Genomic DNA, 25,653 nt, shown 5'->3' with positions numbered 1-25,653 from the left:
AGCTGTAAAAAACACAGCCCTTACTCTAAACTTCAAGTTTGTCACACCAGTCACATTTATGCATAATATCTGCAGAAATACCACCTTGCCCACATACAAGCCTGTTCAATAGGTCCTGTTCTCCAGTTACAGAATTCATATTTCCATCAGAAAATACTCAGTCCTGCAGCTGTTGCTGCCCACATGGGAGTTGAGCATTTGCTGCTAAATTGCTGCAAACTGGCTGTGTCTTTGCAGCAATCTAGGAAGACAGGCACAGTTTTATATATTCAGGGTGGCAGCAACTCCTGACACTTTTCTAGCAGTCTTGTAAAGAAACTGCCACGTACCCATGACAAGCAGAGACCCATGGCAAACTCCACAAATGCTATCCAATTGTTAACAAACTAACATTTTTCATAAATGTTACCACAGTGTGATTCATCCACATTGCCCGAATGTTGAATTTCTGACCGTGGGAGAAGGATGGTGGGACAGGGTGGAGTGGAATGGGGTGGAGACTAGGTTGCACAAGGGGTTTGTGCCTTTCTGCAGCATCATGTGGCGATGTGGGACAAAGTGTCATCCCGGGTGTAACTCCATTAACTTCTAAACTAAGGCACAGATCAGGAGAGGGCTTTGCTGCATTCAAGACCTGATGGGTATCTGTGCTCACACAGAAGTTCCCTTTCAAGGATGTCATCATTGCATGTTTGACTTTGGCTGTAGGGGTATAACAGCCACCTCTCCCCACTTGGAAAGAAAGTCTTAAAACATTTTTGTTTCATAGCTCGTGTCAGGAATGAGGACTCCTGTGTCTGCCCTGTGTCGGGACAGTCTATGAGCACAGCTGAGCCACATCAGGGCCATCTGATTGACCACCAGTCCTGAATTGGCCAGGGAAATCAGCAAGTGTTCTCTAAAGCCCAACAACAACTGATCTTTTACTCCTCAACACACATGCCCACAGCTGTGATTTCTCTGTGCCTTGTCTGCTCCTAGGCTTGCTCCAGCCCTGCTCGGTTCCTTTCTCTGGGTCTGACTCTGCTGTGATTCCTGGTTCCTGACTCTGGGTCTGACCCCACTAGGCATGATTGCCTGTGTGTGACGTTGCACTCCATATGTTTTATGGAAATATGCTTATGAGTGTAAATATGATATAACTGGAATATGCTTTATGCAAAAGGTCTCCTGTAAGGTATCATAACAAAGGTTATAACCTACTGAATATATTCCTCCTATTTGTATGCATGTATCATTCTTGTATCTGCAGCTAGAAATATGAAGTATAACGGTGAGGTCCCATTGTAATTATGCAAAGTGTGGGACATTAATGGTGGTTTAGAATCTTGATGGCTCCCATTGACTAGGACAATTGGTTATAAATGGTTTATTTACCTGCAAGCCTTCCTGTGTCTCTGTGGGCCAACCCAGGAAGAATGGAGACTAGGGACCTTACAGTAACATGTAAACATGTCACCTGATAATGAAATCATTCTTAAATCTGGTACTTTTCCATTTAGAAGGAGGGGTGGGGAGAAAAGATTCTCGCCTTGTGCCAAACCTATAAAAGGGGGTGAGCAGGACAAAGTGGGGCCAGTCATGAGACAACCCCTGCTTACTACCTGAGAGGGCTGCTGGAACTAACAAGGACTGTATGAGGGGAAAGGATTGGGCCCAGACTAGGAAGGTGTCTAGTCTGTGAAAGAAGCTTATTGGAACATCTCTGAGGGTGCGATATTACCTGTAATCAGTTTCTTAATGTATTGGGCTTAGACTTGTGTGTTTTTGCTTTATTTTGCTTGGTGACTTACTTTGTTCTGTCTGTTACTACTTGAAACAACTTAAATCCTACTTTTTATACTTAATAAAATCACTTTTTTTATTAATAAACCCAGAGTAAGTGATTACTTACTGGGGGAGCAAACAGCTGTGCATATCTCTCTATCAGTGATATAGAGAGCGAACAATTTACGAATTTATCCTGTATAAGCTTTATACAGAGTAAAATGGATTTATTTGGGGTTTGGATCCCATTGGGAACTGGGTGTCTGGGTGCTCAAGATAGGTAACCTGCTGAGCTGTTTTCAGTTAAGTCTGCAGCTTTGGCAGCGTGGGTCTGTGTTGCAGCAGGCTAGTGTGTCTGGCTCAACAAGATAGGGTTCTGGATGTCCCAATTTGGCAGGAAAACGGTCTCAGAGGTAATTTCAGCACATCAGGTGACAGTCCCAAGGAGTTCTCTGTGACCAAAGCCATCACGCTGTCCTCCAACCCCTAGGTCTGATCACCCAGATCCTAGTTCGTGACAGTTTGAGCAGCCCAAAGAGACAGAGACAGGCTGTGCTGCTGGGATGGATCCATGAAGGCCAATGTCCCCATGACAGAGCTAGTTGAGGTTCTTCAGAGTCTACAGACTCATATTAGTCCCTATAGGCACAGACTGCAGCCTTGCATGTAAACACCATACCACCAGCAGTACACACCCTTATGAACCAAAGCTCCTTATGCCTGGCAAGTTTGATGGCAACTGCAGACATTTCTGTGGGTTTATGAACCAATGCCAGCTCCTGTTCCTGCTGCATCCACAGACGTTCCCCACTAACCGTGCCAGGATGGCATTTATCTGTAGTCTGCTGTCTGGAGAAGCATTGCCATGTGCATCTCCTTTGCTTGAGAAGTCTAGTCCTCTCCTGGGACAGCTTGAGTTCATCCAGGCCATGTCAGTAGTTTTCGATGACCCAAACCATATGCAAACAGCCAAGGCCATAATCCTGACCCTGCAATGGGGAGCCCAGCTGGTTGCCAGCTATGCTGTGTTCTTTCAGCACTTTGTGGCAGATACCAAATGGAACAAGGCCACTCAGTGCTACCACTTCCGGGTTGGCCTGCATAATGACACCAAGACAAGCTGGCGTGGGTAAAAACCCCACCAGCCTGGATGTGTTTATCGACATATGTATTAAGATTGATGACTGGCAATCAGAACAGTGGCAGGAAAGGAAGAGAAACACCCATTCGACACCTCCTCCCATGGCCCTGGCCAGCTGACTGCCAGTACCACCCACCTCCATAGCCTGAACCCATGCAGGTCGACACAGCCTGGCCTCATCTCTCCAACACTGAGAAGGCTCAGCACTGGGCATCAGGCCTCTGTCTTTACTGTGGGGGGCCTTCTGTCTGGCAAAAGGCCAGGTCTGCATCTTGGTCAGGAAACACCAGCTCCCAGCCCGAATAGATGGGTCCAGCCTGGGCTGGTTATCTTCCCCTCCAGACCACATATGGTCTCCATATCTGTCCACTTGTACCCTAGCAGCAGCCCATCAACATCCAACACACCTTCCACTCCCACTTTGTCTGTGATGTTCTGCCATGTCAGAGGTCCCTGACATGGGCAAATCCATTGATGGGTCACTCCTCTTCTTGCTCTTCATGAGACAGCATGAAACTGCAGTTTGGTCTAGTGCATCCCCACATATTCTGGTCATCCTTGGGATCACCTGGCTTACCTCTCGTGACCCATATATCCTGTGTAAGGCTAGTGAGTTTGGTTCTGCTGATTGTTCTGCCAACAGTCCTGCCTCCCTGAACCCAGGTTCAAATTGGAAGCTATTCACAGTTTGACCCTGAGGATGCACTGCCCCTCTGGGGCGCTAGAACAATGGGAATAGACTCTGTGAAAACCCAAATATTGGCTACCCAAACAGTACCAGGAAATACCAGGACCTTGCAGACATTTTTGATAAGGGGAGGTGGATGTTTCCCCACTAACCCCTGTCACTACGATTGCCCCATAGACCTCCAGCCAGGGCCCAAGATTCTATTTGGCCGTATTCACTCCCTGTTTGGGCTCCCAAGTTGGAGGCACTCTGAGACTGAACTCTGAGGCATTCATCCACACATCCCCACCCCACTCAGGTGCCCCAACTTCCTTCTCTGTGCCCTTGAATGGACTGTCAGGCTCTGAATAAGGTTATCATTTGGAACCGATATTCTTTGTCACTCACTAATGAACTTTTCACGAGACTTCATTCTGCAAGGATTTTCACCAAGCTGGACTTCTGTGGGGCCTACAACCTGCCCAATACCACAGTAGGGGATAAATGGAAGATGGCATTCCACAGACTCTGTGGGCATTTTTAATACCTGGTGATGCCCTTTGGTCTATGTAACACTCCAGCAACCTTTCAGCACTTTATCCACAATGCATTTAGAGACATATCAGACCAATTTGTAGTGATCTATCTAGATGACATCTGTATCTTTTCTGAGAGCCAGGTCCTTCATGACCAACATGCATGCTGGATTCTGAAGAGGCTTTGCCAAAACCACCTCTATTGTAAATTAGAGAAATGTGAATTTGATTGTAACATGATTGAATTCCTTGGGTATGTAATATCTCCTTATGGGTAAACTATAGATCCATGGAAAATGTCTGCCATCGCTGAATGGTCTGCTCCAAGTGACATGCGTGAGATGCAGCGCTTGCTTGGTTTTGCCAACTTTTACTGGCATTTCATCAAGGGGTTTTCCCACCTGGTAGTGTGAGGGATCACAGGCCTCAAACCCAGGCCCACAGGTCCCCAGGCAGCACACAGGCCATGACTGTCTGCCAGGGAAGGATCCAGGGAGGGCTAGCACACAGAGGCCCTCTCCCTGCCACCCTCCTCCTCCAAGTTCCTGATTGGGAGGAAACATCCAGCCCCTCGATTGGCTAAGGAGTACTATATAAACCATGAAGTAACAACAGGAAGTTGTCTGACCAACTAGAGAAATCCTTGGCTGGTTGCTATGGACCCCTCCTGCTTACCTGACTCTTGAGCCCTGCATTCCTGCTTGCTCCTGGATCCTGCTTCCCTACCTACTCCTGGTTCCTGTCCTCCCAGCCCAGATGCCCGTCTGCTCCCAGTTCCTGCTGTCCTGTCCTACTCCAGGCCCCTGCTCCTCCACTTTACCCCTGAGGCTGTCTCCATCACTGAACTTCAATTTGGTACCTGATGTTGTCTCCATCTTTGAACCCTTGCTTGGCACCTGACTTCATCTTGGCTCTGATCTTCAGCTTGGTACATGATACTGTCTTTGGTTTTGATCCTCTGCTCTGCCCATTAGGCCTGACTCCTGCTCCAACCACTAGGCATGATCCCCCCATGCCCTGGTCATTGCTGGTAGCTCCCATTACAGCACTCCCCTGGAAGGGGAGCCAGTTCGTCTGATCCCTGAGGCCCACTCCATCTTTGACCAGCTGAAGAAGGTCTTTACTACTGCTCCCATCCTTCTCCATCCTGACTCTACCAAGCCTTTCATCATCAAGGCCAATGCACTCAACTTCAGTATAAGAGCAGTGTTATCCCAACAATTGAGACCCAGTAGCCAGTTCCTCCCTTCTGCTTTCTAATCCAGAAAACTAAGCCTAGCCAAGTGGAACTATGACATCTGGGACAAGGAGCTGCTTGCAATTAAGGCAACTTTTGAGGAATGACTTCATTTTTGGGAAGGAGCCAAATTTCCAGTCCAGGTCCTTATGTACCATAAAAATCTGCAGTACCTCCATTTGGCCCAAAACCGAAACCAATGCCAGACCTGATGTGATTTCATTGTGACATACTGCCCAGGTGCAAGGAATAGCATGGTAGATGGCCTGTCACACACAGATAAACTTGCTGAGTCCTGCATGACACCATGTTCAACCATCTTTAAGCCATCTAACTTGAACAGTGAACATGGACCTAACTCATTCAATCCCTGCTGCCTTGCGACCCTGACCACTCAAACCTACCAGACCTTGGGTGATGCAGACACCAAGCCTGCTTCGGAGTTTCAAATGCGGGATGGAATTTTCCACCGTGATAGTGCATTTATGTTCCAGATGACCAGCCCAGACTCTCAGTTCTCGAATAATGGCATGATTCCCAGCTCGCTGGCCATTTGGGCCAAACTAAAGCCAGGTCTCGTTCAGCTCCTATGCATCCCATCTTACCCCTGGTCTACTCAGGGCTGGTGCAACCCATTAGGCGATCGAGGCGGTCGCCTAGGGCACTAGCATTTGGGGGGCGGCATTTCGGGTCCTTCGGTGGCGGCCGGATCTTCGGCCGCCCCTGTCATCATCGGCATTTAGGCGGAGGGAGCTGGGGCAGGGGGTTGCAGGGAGGGCCGCCTGCAGCAAGTAAGGGGGGGGGGCGGCACGTAGGGGAACCGCTCCCTGCCCCAGCTCACCTCTGCTCCACCTCCTCCCCTGAGCACGCCGCCCCGCTCTGCTTCTTTCCCTCCCAGGCTTGCGACGCCAAACAGCTGATTGGTGCCACAAGGCTGGGAGGCGGGAGAAGTGGAGCAGCGATGGCGTGCTTGGGGAGGAGACGAAGCAGAGATGAGCTGGCGCGGGGAGCTGCTGCAAGGGGGGGCACCTCAGGGCGGAGGGGGGGAGCTGCTGCGGGGGGGGGCGCCTCAGGGCAGGGGTGGGGGTGGGCGCTTTAGGGCGGAGAGCTGCCACAGGGGGAGGCGCAAGGTGGAAGTTTCGCCTAGGTCACAAAACATCCTTACACCCTCCCTGGGTCTACTATAACCCTGGATTTCATAGTAAAACTACCTCACTCTTATGGATGTACAGTTGTTTTGGTCGCTGTCAATCTCTGACCAAGATGGCACACTTTATCCCCTCTTGCATCGTTCCCACTGCCCTGGAACTGCCTGTTTCTTGAACACATCTTGCAGCTCCACGGACTACTGACCAGCATAGTGTTGGATTGAGGCCTAATGATTGTCTCCCATTTCTGGCAAGAGCTCTTCAAACTTTTGGAGGTAGAACTCCTCACCTCCTCTCCATATCATCCAAAGACCAATAAGCAGATGGATTCTCAAACAGTACATCCCGTGCTTCCTGAATTGCCAGCAGGAGGACTGTGTCTCCCTGCTTCCATATGCCAAATTCACTTACAACAAAGTGGTCCATGGCCACGCCTCCATTTGGCAGAGCCCATTCTGCCCAATTATGGCTTCCCCCTCTGCTGCCCACAAGCTCCTGGGTTCCTGCATCAGTGGACCTGGTCACCCGTATGTATCACATACAACAAGAGCTCATAGAACATGCAGAAGCCACTAAAAAGCTCTATCAGCAGTCTGCAGACAAGCCACCCCCAAACTAGCTATCAGGGATACAGTCTGTGTGTCAACAAGGGAAGTTGTACCAATATAAATATAGCGGTTTAACTATGCCAATATCATTCTATTGAAATAACTTTCCAAGTAAACAAGTGCTTAGACACCCCTGCCCCAGGGATGACTATATTACACCAGGAGCTATAGAGCAGCCCAGAACTGGGAAGGCACAAAGGGGTTTTAAACCACCTTAGACCTCCCCCGCACCCCCTTCCATACTCTGGGCTGCAAGTTCTCTGCTTCTTTTTCCTCATCAGGCCAACAATTATCTTTAACTCAGAATATAATCCACTAATTCATCCACAGGTAACCGAAATTAAGCAAATAAACTTTACAGATATCTGAATTATGCATAGACACAGACTGCAGAATAAATTGAAAAGAGGTTCAGTAACATCAGTTCACCTAGAACACCCTGCTGTTGTTGTTAATATTATTTATCATAGTTCCTAAGAGCCCCAGTGACAGATCAGGACCCCATTGTGCAAGGTGCGGTACAAACTGATAGACTCCCCACCTTCCAGTGTGCCATCTTTTTTTAAAATAAACCTGACATTATACTTCAGATTCTTCCCTGGGTCGTTACAGTGTTGCCCTGGCCAATCAGCAAAAGCCAAGGGATTTAATTAAACAGTAAACTGTTACCTTTAAAAATCAAAAGGCAATCAAGCTTATTAATTAAAAACTTTATCGGTTATTTGCCTAAAAGAAATATTCCAGTCCTCATTGCATGTTATCACTTACTTGTTTAGTAAGCATGTAGCGCATTTATAGACTAAGGGCTTGTCTATACTTACCACGCTGGTTCGGCGGCAGGCAATCGAACTTCTGGGTTCGATTTATCGCGTCTAGTCTGGACGCGATAAATCGAACTCAGAAGTGCTCCCCGTCGACTCCGGTAATCCTGCTCGCCGCGAGGAGTACGCGGAGTCGACGGGGGAGCCTGCCTGCCGCGTCTGGACGGCGGTAAGTTCGAACTAAGGTATGTCGACTTCAGCTACGTTATTCACGTAGCTGAAGTTGCGTACCTTAGTTCGATTTGGGGGTTTAGTGTAGACCAAGCCTTTCTCTCCCACAAATTCTCAGTCATTTTGAGTGTGAGTCTCACAATATTTGGAGAGGTGATTATGGAAGACACACTGCTTTTATATTTTTTAAAAAATAAGTGCAACACCGACCCACTCAGGGGAATCGGCAGTGGGGATCACATCTGGGATCTCTGGAGCTTAATGCACAAGTTTCTACTGCATGAGCTAAAAGATGCATGAGTTAAAAAATGCATGTCTCTTAGCCAAAGCTGTAAATCTCTAGAGCAGGGGTTCTCAAACTGGGGGTCGTGACCCCTCAGGGGGTCGCAAGGTCATTACATGGGGGGTTGCAAGCTGTTAGCTTCCACCCCAAACCCTGCTTCACCTCCAGCATTTATAATAGTGTTAAATATAAAAAATGTGTTTTTAATTTATAAGAGGGGTCCCACTGTAGGGGTCACCAATACAAAAGTTTGAGAAACACTGCTCTAGAGAGCCTAGCCACCACTAGAGGGGGACAGAGTGCCACTCTGAGCAAGCAGGGGTTACATAAGTTTCTAGCCCTCATGGTTGTGGGGGGAAAACATGAAAATATGACCCTTAAAGATTAAAAGCAAAAGGCAAATAAGAAGCCAACATTTATTATTTTTAAAAAAATCTCATTATTTTTAAGCCTCTCTCACAATTTTTTGGAACCTGACTCACGATTTTTCAATACTTGGGATTGGCAATACTGTTTTTTTTCTCCCATCTGAATGGGACATACTTTCTGGTGCTAAATATCAGGGTCTATAGTGACCATGTTGCTCTGAATCCTGCTTCCCTGGGCTGCCATATCAGGAGTAAATATCATATCCTTGAAGATCCCACTTAGCTCTGCTTCTCCCAATTTATCTGACCATGTCCCTTATTGTGTCACTCTCTATCCTCTCCATTAAGTTACTTATGTTAGCCTTGATGCCCCATACAATCTACTGCTCTCACAACCATCTCTTCTCTATTTTCAGTTGCATCCCTAAACACTGTATTTTGTCAGAGCTGTTATGCCAGGCTACTACCATGATCCTTCCCGAAGAGCCCCTTCTGCCTGATGCCTACAAGAAATGAGTCAGATGTTTAATTAATTAAAAATGTATCCCTTTCCCTATAACACTACTTCTGTTCTTTGTCCTTTTCATTTGTAAACTCCTCAGGGTAGGCTTTGTCTTTACCTACTCTAATCTAAATAATAATTATGCTAGTAGTCAGAGCTGATTCTAGGCCCAAGTGTGGAGCAATTTCTTGGTATTTTCTTGTGATAAATAGCTTGCTTACTGGTTGCTGTGCTCATAATTTAGCTTCCCCGCTTTCCTCATCTGATTTTTACTTAGGATAGGAAAAGTTGTTAGACCAGCTCTGGGGACACTATGAGTCCATTCCAGAACTGGGTGAAACAGCCTGAGAGCATGGCATCAATTTCTATCTGGCATCTCACAAGCACTTTAAAGTATTAAGTGATACAACCTGCAGATCCCAGTTCAGTTATATTTAAATTTGCAGGTTCCAATACACTGATATTAAAATTTACAGATCCCAATTCATTTATTAGTCCAACTAATCATACTCTACTAGTAGTACTTGGTTGTATTAGTAATTCCTTTTTTTTAAATTATTTAATGTTGTAGATTTCCAAGGAAAGCATAATAATAAAAACAATGCAATGTACAGATTAAATAACTATATATAAAGAAAATGTACATGCTTTTACTATCTATTTAGGTTTTTATATGACAGCCATCTCTGTAGTAATTAAACACCTCAATAATCCTAATGTCTCCTTGTCCAGTAATGATTCAAATATGGGGCCACATAACATGACAGGAAAAGACCATAAATGTCACAACAGACCACAAATAAAGCTTACCAGACTAGATGATAGAACACAAAAAATAAATTGTAATATCAATTATTTATTTTAATTAGTAGTGGTGATTATTTAATACGGTCTTGCATGATATTCTTATCGATAAACTAGGCAAATACAATTTAGATGGGACTACTATAAGGTGGGTGCATAACTGGCTGAATAACCGTACTCAGAGAGTTGTTATTAATGGTTCCCAATCCTGCTGGAAAGGCATAACGAGTGGAGTTCCGCAGGGGTCTGTTTTGGGACTGGCTCTGTTCAATATCTTCATTAATGACTTAGATATTGGCATAGAAAGTACGCTTATTAAGTTTGCGGATGATACCAAACTGGGAGGGATTGCAACTGCTTTGGAGGACAGGGTCATAATTCAAAATGACCTGGACAAATTGGAGAAATGGTCTGAGTTAAACAGGATGAAGTTTAACAAAGACAAATGCAAAGTGCTCCACTTAGGAAGAAAAAATCAGTTTCACACATACAGAATGGGAAGAGACTGTCTAGGAAGGAGTACAGCAGAAAGGGTTCTAGGGGTTATAGTGGACCACAAGCTAAATATGAGTCAATAGTGTGATGCTGTTGCAAAAAAAGCAAACATGATTCTGGGATGTATTAACAGGTGTGTTGTGAGCAAGACACGAGAAGTCATTCTTCCGCTCTACTCTGCTCTGGTTAGGCCTCAGCTGGAGTATTGTGTCCAGTCCTGGGCACCGTATTTCAAGAAAGATGTGGAGAAATTGGAAAGGGTCCAGAGAAGAGCAACAAGAATGATTAAAGGTCTTGAGAACATGACCTATGAAGGAAGGCTGAAAGAACTGGGTTTGTTTAGTTTGGAAAAGAGAAGACTGAGAGGGGACATGATAGCAGTTTTCAGGTATCTAAAAGTGTGTCATAAGGAGGAGGGAGAAAACTTGTTCACCTTAGCCTCTAAGGATAGAACAAGAAGCAATGGGCTTAAACTGCAGCAAAGGAGGTCTAGGTTGGACATTAGGAAAAAGTTCCTAACTGTCAGGGTAGTTAAACACTGGAATAAATTGCCTAGGGATGTTGTGGAATCTCCATCTCTGGAGATATTTAAGAGTAGGTTAGATAAATGTCTATCAGGGATGGTCTAGACAGTATTTGGTCCTGCCATGCAGGCAGGGGACTGGACTCGATGACCTCCCGAGGTCCCTTCCAGTCCTAGAATTTATGAATCTATGAATAATACTGATCAGGAAAAATTATTTTGCCTGACAGTCCCTCTCTCTTCCTTTTCTGCTGCTGATCTCTCTTGATTTGTGCAATTTACTTTAGAGGACTATCCTCCCCACCATCTGGAAGAGAAAAGAGCTTTACATTTCATCCAGGTCCCCTGCTGCCAGTGTAAGCAAACTGGCTTTTGTAAAATATCCAGTGTTGAGCGGGACCGCAAATGATCGTACAAGGTCTTTTCCTTCTGAATTCTGTGTATCTGCGGGTGGAGTATCTCTGTGTGTGGCGGGGGGAGGGAGGGGGAGCGGAGACTCTGGCGTTGTTCTTAAAGTAAATGGCACAGATCAAGAGAATTTTTAGGAGAGAGGAGACAGCATGTGACCAGTGTAAAGGGATTGTCCTGATGGCTATTCCCAGAGATGTCAGAAGAAGCCCTTTTGGGGTAACTACTGCTTCCCAGTGGCTGCTGTGTCCGATTCAGCCCTGGACGCGCAGTATCTACAGGTTGGAGGGTTACATACGTTCGCTCCTCCCCGAGCCTTCCTGTCGGTGCTGTTTTTCCGGCACTGGTCGGCGATGCCTCGCAGGCATGCAGGGGTTTATTTATCGTGCGTGTGTTAATAGCTCCCCGAGCCTGGGCTTTCACTTCCTTTTTCATGAACAGTGCCCATTACTAAGTAGAGGCTGGCCGCCCAGGGAGGCGCGGGGAGCTCCTGGGGGCTGGAAGGTGTGGATGTGAGGTCCGTGTACCACGCCCGCTTTGCTTCCCAGTAAATACTAACCAGGTGCCGCTCTCCGGGCGGGTGTCCGCTTCCCACTGCTGCCGCTGCCCAACCTGCGGCTGCGTCAACTCAGCGACACAAGGCGGCATCACAATATGCAACTTAGAGACCTCCGACTTCAGCGAGAGCCATAAAAACTTGATCCGGCCCCGGGGCTGCTCAGAGCGGACCGCCCGCCCGCCGGCCCCTTGCGGAGAGGGGCAGGGAGCGGCGTGGGCGCCTCGGCTGGGCTCCTTTCCACCCCTGTCTCCTGCTCCCCCCTCGCGGTGAGCTTTCCCTGTCCCGCGGGGGCTCTACTGAGCTCCCCGGCCCCCTCCCCTGTGCGCAGGGGGCTCGGCTGGCCCCCGCTGCTGTGTGTGCGCAGCGCCTTGTTGATCCCCTTGCCTCTCTCCCTGCCCCCCTAGCCGGCGGCTGCTCCCCCGCCCCCAGCCTCTTCTCCGGCTCTCTCCTCTCTCCCGGGTCCAGACCCCGGTTGTGCGTGTGTCTGGGGGGGATCCCCGTTTCCCAAGCAGCGCTGTGTACGCCCCCACCCCGCCTGCTCCTCCATGGCAGGGCACGAGTGGGACTGGTTTCAGCGGGAGGAGCTGATCGGGCAGATTAGCGACATCCGAGTGCAAAACCTCCAAGGTAAATATTCCTATATTGCCCCCCCCCCCCCCCCCAGTGTTGTGCTCCCAGATGGATTCGATTTGGGGCTTTGAAAACTCCGGTTCCGTTCCCCTCTCCCTCCTGCCTGCCCCGTCCGGCCGTGCGCTGACCTCACCGTTTTCTTTGATCTAGCTTGGGAGACAAACGTGTGTGTGGCATTTGTGCATTGGATCGGGGCGCGCACGGGGCTCCCTCGGAGGTTGGGCAGGGAGGGGAAGGGTGATTGCTGGGGGGGGGGGGAGGTCAGATTTGTATTTAATTTTCTTTCCTGCTTTGCTTGGGACCTGCAGAAGGAGCCTCTGTATTGTAGGGGAGAAGGGGAGGACAACAATGTGTTAGTGCTGGACGTTCACGTTCGGACAGGTTAGATCAATGGCACGGTACAAAAGGGGGCAGTGTTATGGCACTCATGGCAGTGGTGAGATCTCAAGGGTGGAGAAGTTTCTGCAGCAGGGTGCAGGGGGCACCTAGCCTGGCGCTGTGATTCAGGGATCTCCCTAAACGAAAGACAGCCTGGACAAAAATCACAGCAAGAAATGATCAGGCTTTTCACTAGCGGAAGGAAACAAACAAGAAAGGGAGGGCAGTGTGTGTAAGAGGTAGAAAGGGGGCTGGGAAAGTTGCTGAGGTGACAACAGTAGGTTGTTACTTTCAGGAAGTGCTTCCTTCACTACCCATTCACATTCCTGAAATAATAACAGTTGGCTAATGTCCTCTTCCTTTGGGGAGGACCTACATTTTGGGAGGGCTAGAAGTCTCAGCCTGCCAAGGTTTCAAATGGGGTGAAGACACAAAAGGAGAGGCCCACATTCTGAACTGCAGAAAGATAACATAGGGAATCACCCTGACAGAATGCTTGGGCTCTTTTGTTTTAACTCTGGATAAAGATAGTCCTAACCTTAATGTAAAGTCATTCATTTAGATAATAATTAATAAACAGTGAGCTAACACTGTGTTTTGGGAGGCCAGAGATCATAACACAAAATCTGATTCTGCATTGTTGGGGTACGTGGGAGCTTTGCCTTTGAATTCAATTGGAGTGTATTCAAAGTGCCTTACACACTTTCGGGCAAATTCTGCTCAGTTGCCCTGGTGTAAAATTTGGAGTAACTCAGCTGAAGTTAATACTGTCACTTCAGATTTACACTAGTGTAACCGTACAGAATTTAGCCCACCATCTGATTAAAAAAAGGTCACATACCCCCCTGTGAGCTACTGTCGAATAAGCATAAGCAGAGCTGATACACTGACTATCAGATACTTTTGCTATCTTTCTGTGGGACATACTAGCTATACTGAGATATAACTATTACCGTTAAATAGTACAGCCCCGATAAACTGTTTTCTCCAAAGTTATGTTTGCCCCTCTCCAATTACCCATGGTTGGCAGAGATAATGTGAACCGATATAACAATAAAGAGCAGCTCTGCTGTGCAGGGATAGGAAAACAATTTGTTTAATGTAACCTACCAATCATCTTAATCAACAATTTGCATTAAACTGAGATATAAACTCTATCTCTTATTAAAATAAAAGGCTTGGATTATAGGCCATTATTTCTTGCTGTTGATGCCTAATGATATGAAAGTAATACATGTTGGAAGAGACATTGCATTTGCTGGAAGGTGGTTTTATTACATAGATTCATAGATTCTAGGACTGGAAGGGACCTCGAGAGGTCATCGAGTCCAGTCCCCTGCCTGCATGGCAGGACTAAATACTGTCTAGACCATCCCTGATAGACATTTATCTAACCTACTCTTAAATATCTCCAGAGATGGAGATTCCACAACCTCCCTAGGCAATTTATTCCAGTGTTAACCACCCTGACAGTTAGGAACTTTTTCCTAATGTCCAACCTAGACCTCCCTTGCTGCAGTTTAAACCCATTGCTTCTGGTTCTATCCTTAGAGGCTAAGGTGAACAAGTTTTCTCCCTCCTCCTTATGACACACTTTTAAATACCTGAAAACTGCTATCATGTCCCCTCTCAGTCTTCTCTTTTCCAAACTAAACAAACCCAGTTCTTTCAGCCTTCCTTCATAGGTCATGTTCTCAAGACCTTTAATCATTCTTGTTGCTCTTCTCTGGACCCTTTCCGATTTCTCCACATCTTTTTTAAAATGCGGTGCCCAGAACTGGACACAATACTCCAGCTGAGGCCTAACCAGAGCAGAGTAGAGCGGAAGAATGACTTCTCGTGTCTTGCTCACAACACACCTGTTAATACATCCCAGAATCATGTTTGCTTTTTTTGCAACAGCATCACACTGTTGACTCATATTTATTGTATTTAATTTACCTGGGAGGAGACCAAAACCAGCCTTTCTGTTAGCTATCCATTTGTGGAAGTGCAGGTGAATTTTAATTAAAGATGGGCTCATTTCACAAAATGGTGATCTGCATTTTGAACACTCCAATATTCAGATTTTGAATTTATCCAAATTTTGGGGGGTTGTGGTTGAGTCAGTCTCTAGTTTTAGCAATCCTTCATTACAATATAATTGCAGTATTTCACCCACTCTTGGTTATCTCTCTTCCACTGACAATTAACATGGACTGTCTGAACCCATTCCCCTCAAATCCCCCGAATGACCCAACTTTATAACTATCCGCTGATTATATACAATAAGATTTTACCCTAAAATTCACTGGTGTATTTTTGAGGAAAAGATTCCATAAAAGAAAATTAATTAAAAATGTATCACCCCTTCTTTTCTTTACCTCCTAATCATTTGTTTAAGAATGAATTAAACTTCATTACCCTCTGTGAAACTTAAAGATACAGAGACAGACTGTTCTAGAGAGCCTCGCTCTTAAAATTCCTACAGTCCTGCAGTGGAATAGCCTATCCTGTGGGGCAAATTCCGTTGGATAACACTGAGTTCACGAAAAACCACGTTCCCTTCTTACAATATAAGAGGAATTCTGAATATTAGTTGTCATCTCACTGCATGTACCACTATAAGATATTTGAAAGACATGTCTTACCTTAGCTATTAAAGGGGGAAAAGGCATCAGATGAGGATATGTACAATGGCTTAGTTCTAGCATAAATAATAATACCTAGCACTTATATATTACCTTTAAATCATAGATCTCATATAACTTTATAAAAGTGAATAAGAATTATTCTCTACATTTTACAAATGGGGGGAACCTGGCACTCAGAGACTTTAAGAGACTTGCTCAGCATCACCCAGGAACTCAGTGGCAGATCCAGAAATAAAGCCCAAGGCCCGGACTCTCAAAGATACTTAGGTGCCTACATTACATTGATTTCAATGGGAGTTAGGTGCCTAAATACCTTTGAGGATCAGAACCTGAGTCTCCTGCCTTTCAGTCTAGTGCAGGGTCGGCAACTTTTCAGAAGTGGTGTGCCAAGTCTTCATTTATTCACTCTAATTTAAGGTTTCGCATGCCAGTAATACATTTTAACATTTTTAGAAGGTCTCTTTCTATAAGTCTATAATATACAACTAAACTATTGCTGTATGTAAACTAAATAAGAGTTTTAAAAAATGTTTAAGAAGCTTCATTTAAAATTAAATTAAAATGCAGAGCCCCCCAGACCGGTGGCCAGGACCCAGGCAGTGTGAGTGCCACTGAAAATCAGCTCCCATGCTGCCTTTGGCACGGGTGCCATAGGTTGCCTACCCCTGATCTAGTGCAATATGCACTGTAACATGCTGCCTCGCTGAGAATAAATTTTTTAAAAAAAGGGCAAGATGTTGATTTCAGTTACACGTGTCTGAGAACAGAATTTGGCCCTCCTTTTATAAATCTCAGTTCTACCCAAATCTAAAATTTTTATAAAGCACCAGTACTATATTAGTTGCAGAATCTATAAAGACTCCTATCAGTATTCTAAAGAGTTTATGAATATTTATAAATATTTGTGGAATAGATACACTGTTTCAATCTGTATTGATACACCTATTGTTTATTTAAGTAGGCCCAATCTTTTTTTCACATTGGGATGCATGCTTTTATTGTAGCAAGGCTTAAAAATGATTTGAAATATTTTGTGCCCAATCTTGGCTTCACTGAAGTGAGTGGGAGTTTTGCCCTTAACTTCAAATGCCCTCTCATTCTGTTTCACGGAACCTCTGTAGTTCTGTTGTAACTAAACTGTGAAATTTTGATCTCACAAACTATCTGAACTCTGCACTTATAGTTCATGATTTCATCAGAATCTCTCTCTCTCTCTCTCTCTCTCTCCAGTTTTATAATTCACTGTAATGTAATTTACATGTTAAAAATCCCTGTGTAAATTAAAATTGCTAGTTGGCCAAGCAGTGCTTAATCTGTAATGAAAAAGGTTCTGGAGCCCAAGCAATTTTTTTACTTTCATAGATGCAGCAAGCCCAGAGGTGTCGGGGCTATGAACTGCCAAGCCTAGAGGTGCTGGGGCTATGAGCTGCCAAGCGTAGAGATGCCGGGGCTTAGCCCTGGCATAAATTAAGCACTGAGGTCTTGCCAGTTACTGGAATTGATCTGCTCTCCTTTTACACAACTTTCTACAGTGATGTGGTTCCAATAATTACTCTCGATTTATACATTGGTATGAGAACAGAATTAGGCCTGATAACTGTACACTTCTATTAAAAATTGATTGGGGTAGATTATAGTGTGCTAACATTCTTGCTTTTTTACTAAAAGATTAAAACTGGCACAGCCATTGGCGAAAGCTGCTAACCACTGCGACTACTGAAACATGGTATATAAGAAAATAAATGCCAGTTTTAAAAATGGAACTGCCAGCTGGACGTTTAGACATGGCCATATGCTGATGGGTTTTTACTTTCCCTTTTTATTAAAAACTCCTATTTTCAGTGTTTTAAAATAGGAAGTGATAGTAAAAGGCCATCTCAGGTAAATGCTGCTAAAAGCTACAAGAATATTTTCCATTTTAGATAAGAGAACCAGGAGTGATTTCAGGGCATAGATTCAGAAAACTGACAATCTAAGGGAAAGAAAAAATGTGGAATAAGTACCTGGCTTGTTGACATACAAATCACTGAAGCGTCTCTCTCCTATTTTTTTTTTTTTTTTTTTTATGATGCAGCTAGGTGCCTTTGATATATTTATATCCTTATGCTATTTGCTCGGTTCATAAATTCTCTGTACCATATTCCTCTAAACACCAAAAAGAAAAGAAAAAATGCACTGAATGTCTGAGTACATCATAAAGCGGTGGAATGCTCAACAATTAATTTTCAGCGAAGAGAAGATTATTTTTATCACAATAACAGCAAGAACATTTTGTTACAACGTATGAATATTTTAACATCTTCCCAACAGGAAGGTTAGTTTAGGCATATTCAAAAATGGCCATATGAGCGAGTGTGCTCATTTGCCTAGCTTTATTCACTAGAATGAAGCAACATCTGTTAAAGAAAATAATTCTTGAAAGAATATTTTTTGACTGTGATCCAGTGCTCTGTAATAGTCTGAGTAATGTATATTATACTGTACACATCTTTCCCTACATTAGCTAGAATGATATATGTAGAGAAGGACACTTCTGTCGTCAGAGGTTTTATGCACCTTTAGAAAGTTAGTACTATAGCAGTTATTGAAAACTGTGCTCTTCATTTCTTATGATTTTAACACTCTGTACGAATCCTGGGTAGTAGGGTTCTATGGTTGTTAAGATGTGAGATGAGTGGACCAGAATCAGAATGCGTGGGTCCTTTTCCTCACTGTGCCACAGATTCAGGTTCTGATTCAATTGAAATCCATGGTAATCCTTTCTGTTGATTTCAGTAGGCTTTGGGTCAGGCCCTCAATGTCTAATTTTGGGCAAGTCATTTCGAGCCACCTTTTCAAGGGTCCACTAATTTTGGGTGTCTCATGTTTTGGGTACTCAACTTAAGATTTGGACCTGCTTTTCAGAAGTGTTGCACACCCACAATCCCATTTGTAGCCAATATGAGCTTCAAATGCCCAGCACTTCTAAATAATGAGGCCATATGTGTCTCAAGTCAGACACCTAAAAACAGAGATTTTCAGAATTAGTGGATTGTTTTTTAAAATGTTGACCTCTCTGTCTCTTTGTTTACCAATATGTATATTGGTTATAATAATACCTACAATGGCCACCTTTAAAAAATAGTTGCCTTTTTGTAGTTATTACTAGTTATAGCAGTGTGCATTTCAGATATAGGGAATATATCTCAAACAGATAGAACTTTTCCAGATTGAGTAACCTGATTTCAAAGTAACTGCTTGCAGAGTAAAGTAGTCAGTGAGGGTGAGAAATCTGGGACTTAATGTTTGTAAAGTGCATTTGGAGTGAGAAATCTGGGACTTAATGTTTGTTAAGTGCATTGGAAACCTTGGAGGAAAAGTGCTGTAGAACTGTGAATTAATTTAGTTTTTGTATGGAATAATAATGTTAAATGCACCTCTCAACCTGTGAAGGCCTAAATGTGGAACATAGTGTATGACAAAGACCCAAATAGAGAGATTTAAAAAAAAAAAAGTTAATGCAGGAAACATAAAGTTTAGTGGATTAATTCCTCTATTGTAAATATCTCTGTATCCTCAGTTTCATAGTTTCAGCTGTAAACATGAAGGAAGACCACATCTGTATGGAATGTAGGAAACTATGGCATTAAAAAGGATGAAGTCTCTCAAAATGAGAGACAAGTAAGCAGTGGGAGTTAAGAGAAAGGTAAAATTGCATGTTTAATTACTCACTAGCCAGGAATTGACAAAATCAAGACCTCTTTGTTCCAAGTAATCCAAAAGACAGAGGGCCTGATTCTCCATTCAGTTATATGTAAAACTGGTGTAGTGTCTTCTGTGCTGGGCCATGGATTCAATATTTATTCACAAGGAGGAATGTCACCTGCTTAGGCACCAGTTCCACAAGGTACTTAAGGATGTGGCTAACTTTAAGCATGAGGATATTTTGCTGATGACAGTCACCAACACCATGTCCTGTTTCTTTCCATGTAGACTTTCCATACAAATTTTGACAAGGCCCAACCCCACTCACTTGTCTAAGGAGACCTGGTGAGGTCACACACCTAGGTAGTTTGGCTGTAGTTAAAAGGACAGTGTCAGTTTAAAAGTCAAATTTTTAAACAACAAATGTTGTTACAAAACTCAAAGCACCATATTAAAACTGAAAGAGATTTAGAAAGCTAATATACTTGTCACTCTTTCTGCTTTTTTTTTTTTTTTTTTTGCATTTTTAGTTAGCTTGGACAAAAATACAGATCAGTGAATTTCAATTACATTTAAAGAAAATTGCGAGGCTATTTTACTTTCTTGTTCTCAAAAACAACTCTACAGTATTTGTATTTGCAAACACTAAAAAGGAACGTTTAAAAAATCCTTTCAGTTGGAATTAAGGGAAAGCCCCTAAATTTGGTGCTTTATTTGACCTAACATTGTCCTTTAAAATACCAGTGTGATTATGTGCAGTGATGATCAAAGTTACAACTATTATAGGAAGAACAGGAGTACTTGTGGCACCTTAGAGACTAACAAATTTATTAGAGCATAAGCTTTCGTGGACTACAGCCCACTTCTTCGGATGCATAACTATTATAGGGCAGATGTTAAGGGCAGATCAGGAGAAGGAATGGGAGGAAAAAAAGAGCCACAGAATATTATCTTTCACTTCATTTATAAGTCAAATGGATTTTCAAAATTCACATATTATGGAAAAAAAATACCAGATAAGCAGTCATATATGTATCAAGGAGGGTGTGGTAAATGATGTCACTGGAACATTTAGATAAGTAACAGACCTATGATATACGGTTGCTTATCTGTTATGCTATTTTTATCTATCTCCAGGTAAATACTGTGAATGCAGGTTACTATAATGATCACTGGAATTGTAGGATGGATTTGACTTCATCATAATTGTTGCATATTTCTGTACAAACAGCCGAGCTACATTGTAGAGCTCAGTTTGAGGATTTAAAGTAACAGTCACAACTTTAATCATCCTCTTCTAATGCAGCTCATAACAGCAAAGCCAGGATTTCTGCAGAATGAGAGTTTATGAGGGTGTAATTCTGGAAGCAGACAGGATTTCTAATTCCAGTCAGAAATCCCATCAGAGATCCTGCTGAACCTGAAAAGATGTGATCAATAATACTTAATGGGGATTGCGATCTCTGCACACAATACTCTGTTTGATGGTAGGACTCAAGATGTAATCATTAAAATAGTATAGTGCTTAGGGAATGCTGCTAGCTGGGCTTGAACTAATATTGACATACACAAAAAATATTAAGGGCCTGATTCTGGCTTCACAGGGCTTTTACACTGGCATAACTGGAGTTCCTCCTGATTTACATTAGTATAGTTCAGAGCATAATAAGACCCAGTGACTATATAAAATCTGAAAAATGTTGAATTCATTTCTATACCCTTCATATTGCAGTCTTGCAGATCTATTTGTTTATAAAATATCTGCATAACCTCTCCCCCACAAGATTATGATCAAATTGAAATATTTGTCTTTCAAGATGGGTATTTTTCTTTTTAAGGTGGCTTGTTTGTGGATAACCTGGATCTCAGATCTGGTTAGCTGCCAAAAAAAATACTGTATATACTCGATCATAAGCCAGTTGATTTATAAATTGACCCCTCTCCCCCCAAGATGGATAAGTAAAAATGGCAAATTTTTATGACCCATTCATAAGCTGACCCTATAATTCAGGGGTCGGCAAACTTTGGCTCCTGGCCCATCAGGATAAGCCGGTGGCAGGCCTCGACGGTTTGTTTACCTCGAGCGTCCGCAGGCACAGAGGTAAACCTAAGTAAACAAAGTGTCCCAGCGCACCAGCTGCTTACCCTGATGGGCCGGGACAGCAACTGAAGGGAAAATTTGAGGGGGAGAAGCTGGGGGTCAGGGGAATTACCCCTGTGACCACCTCCCACATGACCCCACCCCTAACCTGGGACCTCCCCACATGACCCCTCCCCGTGTAACTCCACCCCACCCCTAGCCCGGGATCCCCACACTCTCCCCATCCCATCCCTTCCCATTGACCTGATTCTGGCTTTGCTGGCTGTGCTGCCTCTCCTTGCCCCCTCTGTTGGGGGGGAGGGGCGGGCTGTGTCCCACCTCTCCCTCTCTATACCCGTTCATAAGCCGACCCCGTTCTTTGATGCTTCCCTTTTTTACTATAAAAATTCGGCTTATGAACGAGTATATACGGTATATTGTTGTCCCAATTTTTTTATCTTGACATAATTAACCATGTGAGTGGAGGAGGAACTTTGCAAACTAGCAGGTTGGGCAGGCAAATCCTTCGCTTCTGCTCTTCAGTATCATTTACAAAGAAAGTAAGGTGGAACACCTGTTTTACATGGAGCCTCTGGTAAATTTCCTGTTTAGTCAGGCCCCAGTCCTGCAGTTTGATCCAGGTGTGTGGACTCTGGTACATGTGGCGAGCCTCACTGATTTCAATGGGACTCCACACATATCAGCCCTTTCTGAGTTCTGTTAAAGTCAGTGGAGTTCTTCACAGGCATAGGGCCCTGCTGAGGTAGACTGTAGCATTGAGGCCTCAATATGCACAGGGATTTTAAATACAAGATCAATAACTTATCTGGTAGGCAGTTAGGAGTCTAACTCCACTGGAGCATTCAGCCCCAAGTTACTATATTTCCCTTGTCCATACCAGGCCTGTGGTTGTGCCAGGCAGTAAAATTCTTCAACTTTTGACACTTTGGACACTGTGGGCCTGGTTTAATGTCCTTGTTGCAGTTGCAGGCTAGCTGCACTTCTTTCTCTTCCTGGTCTGTCTGAGTGCACCCCTTCTGGGGTCAGACCTTGTGCCTTTACTATCTTGTGGTAGAATTCCATAGTTCTCTCACTCTTAGGGTACGTCTATATCAGGGGTCGGCAACGTTTGGCACGCGGCTCGCCAGGGTAAGCACCCTGGCGGGCCGGGCCAGTTTTATTTACCTGCTGATGCAGCAGGTTCGGCCGATCGCGGCCCCCACTGGCTGCGGTTCGCCGTCCCGGGCCAGTGGGGACGGCGAGAAGCGGCGCGGGCGAGCGATGTGCTGGCCACGGCTTCTCGCCGCCCCCATTGGCCCGGGACGGCAAACCGCGGCCAGTGGGGGCCGCGATCGGCCGAACCTGCTGCGTCAGCAGGTAAATAAAACTGGCCTGGCCCGCCAGGGTGCTTACCCTGGCGAGTCGCATGCTGAAAGTTGCCAACCCCTGGTCTAAACTTACCTCCGGGTTCGGCGGTAAGCAATCGATCTTCTGGGATCGATTTATCGTGTCTTGTCTAGACACGATAAATCGATCCCGGAAGTGCTCGCTGTCAACACCGGTACTCCTGCTCTGCAAGAGGAGTACGCGGAGTCGACGGGGAAGCCTGCCTGCCGCGTGTGGTAAGTACCTTGTAGTTCGAACTAAGATACTTTGACTTCAGCTACGTTATTCACGTAACTGAAGTTGCGTATCTCAGTTCGAACTGGGGGGTTAGTGTGGACCAGCCCTTAGACCAGGCTCTGGGTCACGGTACCCTTTGTATTGACAATGCTTACTGAGTTCTAGCACCTGTGGTTCTTCCTGGCAGGAGTCTGTGACTAGCGGTGAATATAGTGATCAGACAGCCTTCTTAAACCAAAGTATTGTTTATTTTGTAGTCAGAACAAAGCATTTGAAAACAACCAACGGTTGACATGGGTGTCTATCTTACCCAAAGACTTCCCATCCCCTCCTGCTGGTAACCTAGCTTCTTCAGACACCACCAGCAGCGTGTCAAGTGTCTCCAGCTGGTTCCCCTGAACAACTCCCCCACCCTCTTGAGAAAATGTTCTTTTTTTTTAAAAAACCTGCCACAGTTATTTTGATATCCAGTGTGCACGGGCATTTTCCTATCCCGGTGCTGTCTCTTAACAACCCTCTAGTGTTGCTGAGTGATGGCTTAGTTTGAGCCATTCCTTTTCCTTCATGCCTGTTTTTCCCCTATGGTCCTGTATTAGGAAAAATCACATATTGATTCAGTAAACATCCCAATGGCCAGGTCAACATACAGGATTCATCAATTACTACAGAGCAGCTCCAATTCAGTCACAGCCGCTACTTCCATTGGTTTCAAGGGGCTTTTGATCAAGCTTTGTGTGTGCAACCAAAGTGCAGCTACTGCTCTTATGCATGGATTCTATTAATTTTGTGCACTGAAGGGTACATATAACCCTATGTCATTTCCATCTTGGTCATTGTAAAGAAACTCCCTATTGATATCAGTGAGGGTAGAATATGTCTAGGGCCCAATTCTCCTCTCACACACTGGTGTAAAGATGGAATAATTCCACTATCAGTTGGGTTACACCAGTGGAAAATAAGTGTGAGTGAGAGGAGAACCAGGTCCCCAATATTCAAAGTCCTTTAAAAATAAAAATATCCATTGGTGCATGGTTAATTCTGTTAAAACACTGATTCCCCATTAGAATGGTCCTTAATACACAGCGCTTTCTAGCTTTTATTGGCATTCGTTATAAATTCCTTCTTTTTGACATGAACTGTTGTTATAATATTTTATTTATAAACGTTATATATTTATTAATTTATAAAGTCCCCACTTCAGAAATAGTATCTGGGACTCTGCATATAAGGAACAAAAATTAAATCTATTTGGGCTGAGTGCCCAGAGACAGTAGCAAGACAAACAAAGTGGGCAAACAGGAAAAAATGTCCTTAAAGGGAAGAGCCACTACAAAGAGGAGGGACGCCAAAATACCCTAACCTATACTGATTCCAACAGGGAGGCCTCTTCAGTCACAGGCTTGAAGACAGTTCAACACCTTCACTTCCATAGACGGGGTCCCTGAACCAAAAAGACCCTGCCCACTTCAGATAGAACTCTGGGACAGTAAGGATGGATAACCCACTGACCTGTGGTGGCTTTTAGGGAGAAAAGGAGATTTTGGAAGTTAATACTTAAGTACCTCTGGCTTAGGCTATTAAAATAATATCCAAAATATCTCTGGTTTTCTGAGATGGTGCAGAGTGTAGTGGATTAAGCACAAGCCAGGGAATCAGGAGACCTTCTTGGGGTCTTGTCCAGGCTCTGCTGTGTCTTGCTGTGTGGCCTTAGGTACCTGTCTGGCTCAGTTTCCCCATCTGTAATATGATTATTATGATTTCCTGCCTCATAGAGGTTTTGTAAGGATTAGTTAGTTAATATTTATAAACGTGTTGAAGATGTATGGCACTGCACTAAGTGTTATTCCTAGGAGAATTTGGTGAGTGGTGCAAAATGTAAACTCTTATTTTCTAGTAGAACATTATGTGCTAACTGAAGTACAACTCCTGGAGACTTAAAATTCCACCTGTCCAGCAGGGCATTTCCTGCCCTTAAGGTTCCACCTGTTTGGCCAGGGATTTACTGGGCCTGCTTCTATTGTAAATCCTGAGAGGCTTCAGTGGAGTAAGTTGGAATTTACACCAGTGTAACTAGGAGCAGAATCTGGCCTCTGCCCTTAAAATGCCATCTGTCAGCAGGGGATTTCCTGTCCTTGCTGGTGAATTACATTGAATAATATTTAGTTCTTGTTTTTTTCTTTATAAAAGACCCTTCCTTATGGCAGAACAAGGCATCATTTTGAAACACTGGGACTCTTGCATGAGCTCTTCCTTTTTTCTCAGTTTTTGAAACACATTTGTTGAGAAGGACATAAAGTTGGAAGGTTAAAAAGAGTTTTTGTTCTGTTCCCTTATGGGAGTTGATACAGTTATTGACCTTGGCTGAGACAGGATTGAGTATGAATTTTTGCTTGGTAGGCTGAATTTCTTCTTCCTATGACAGACAGTGCTTTGAAGTGTTTAATTCTGGCCTTTCAAAACTTGCAAATACTACTCATTTATCAGAAGGATCAAAAGGAAGGGGAGATCTAATTGTCTTCAAAAAATGTGTATCAAAAGGAGGTGCCGTGTTTTGGTTGCTAATACAACTAGGCAGCAGTGTTAAATG

General features: G+C 44.3%; 1 protein-coding gene across 1 annotated transcript in view; it reads left to right on the top strand.

Moving 5' to 3' along the window:
* Positions 1-11,898: 11,898 nt before the first annotated feature.
* The window catches only part of CLMN (calmin), a 100,669-nt gene continuing 86,914 nt past the window's right edge, over positions 11,899-25,653 (top strand). Inside the window, exon 1 of the mRNA XM_054025374.1 lies at positions 11,899-12,665. Within this exon, the coding sequence (XP_053881349.1) occupies positions 12,584-12,665 (82 nt within the window). The 5' untranslated portion in view covers positions 11,899-12,583. The remainder of the gene's footprint in view (positions 12,666-25,653) is intronic.

Source organism: Malaclemys terrapin, chromosome 4 (assembly GCF_027887155.1).
Source record: "Malaclemys terrapin pileata isolate rMalTer1 chromosome 4, rMalTer1.hap1, whole genome shotgun sequence".
NCBI lineage: Eukaryota > Metazoa > Chordata > Testudines > Emydidae > Malaclemys > Malaclemys terrapin.
This window is presented reverse-complemented; position numbering and strand designations above follow the sequence as displayed.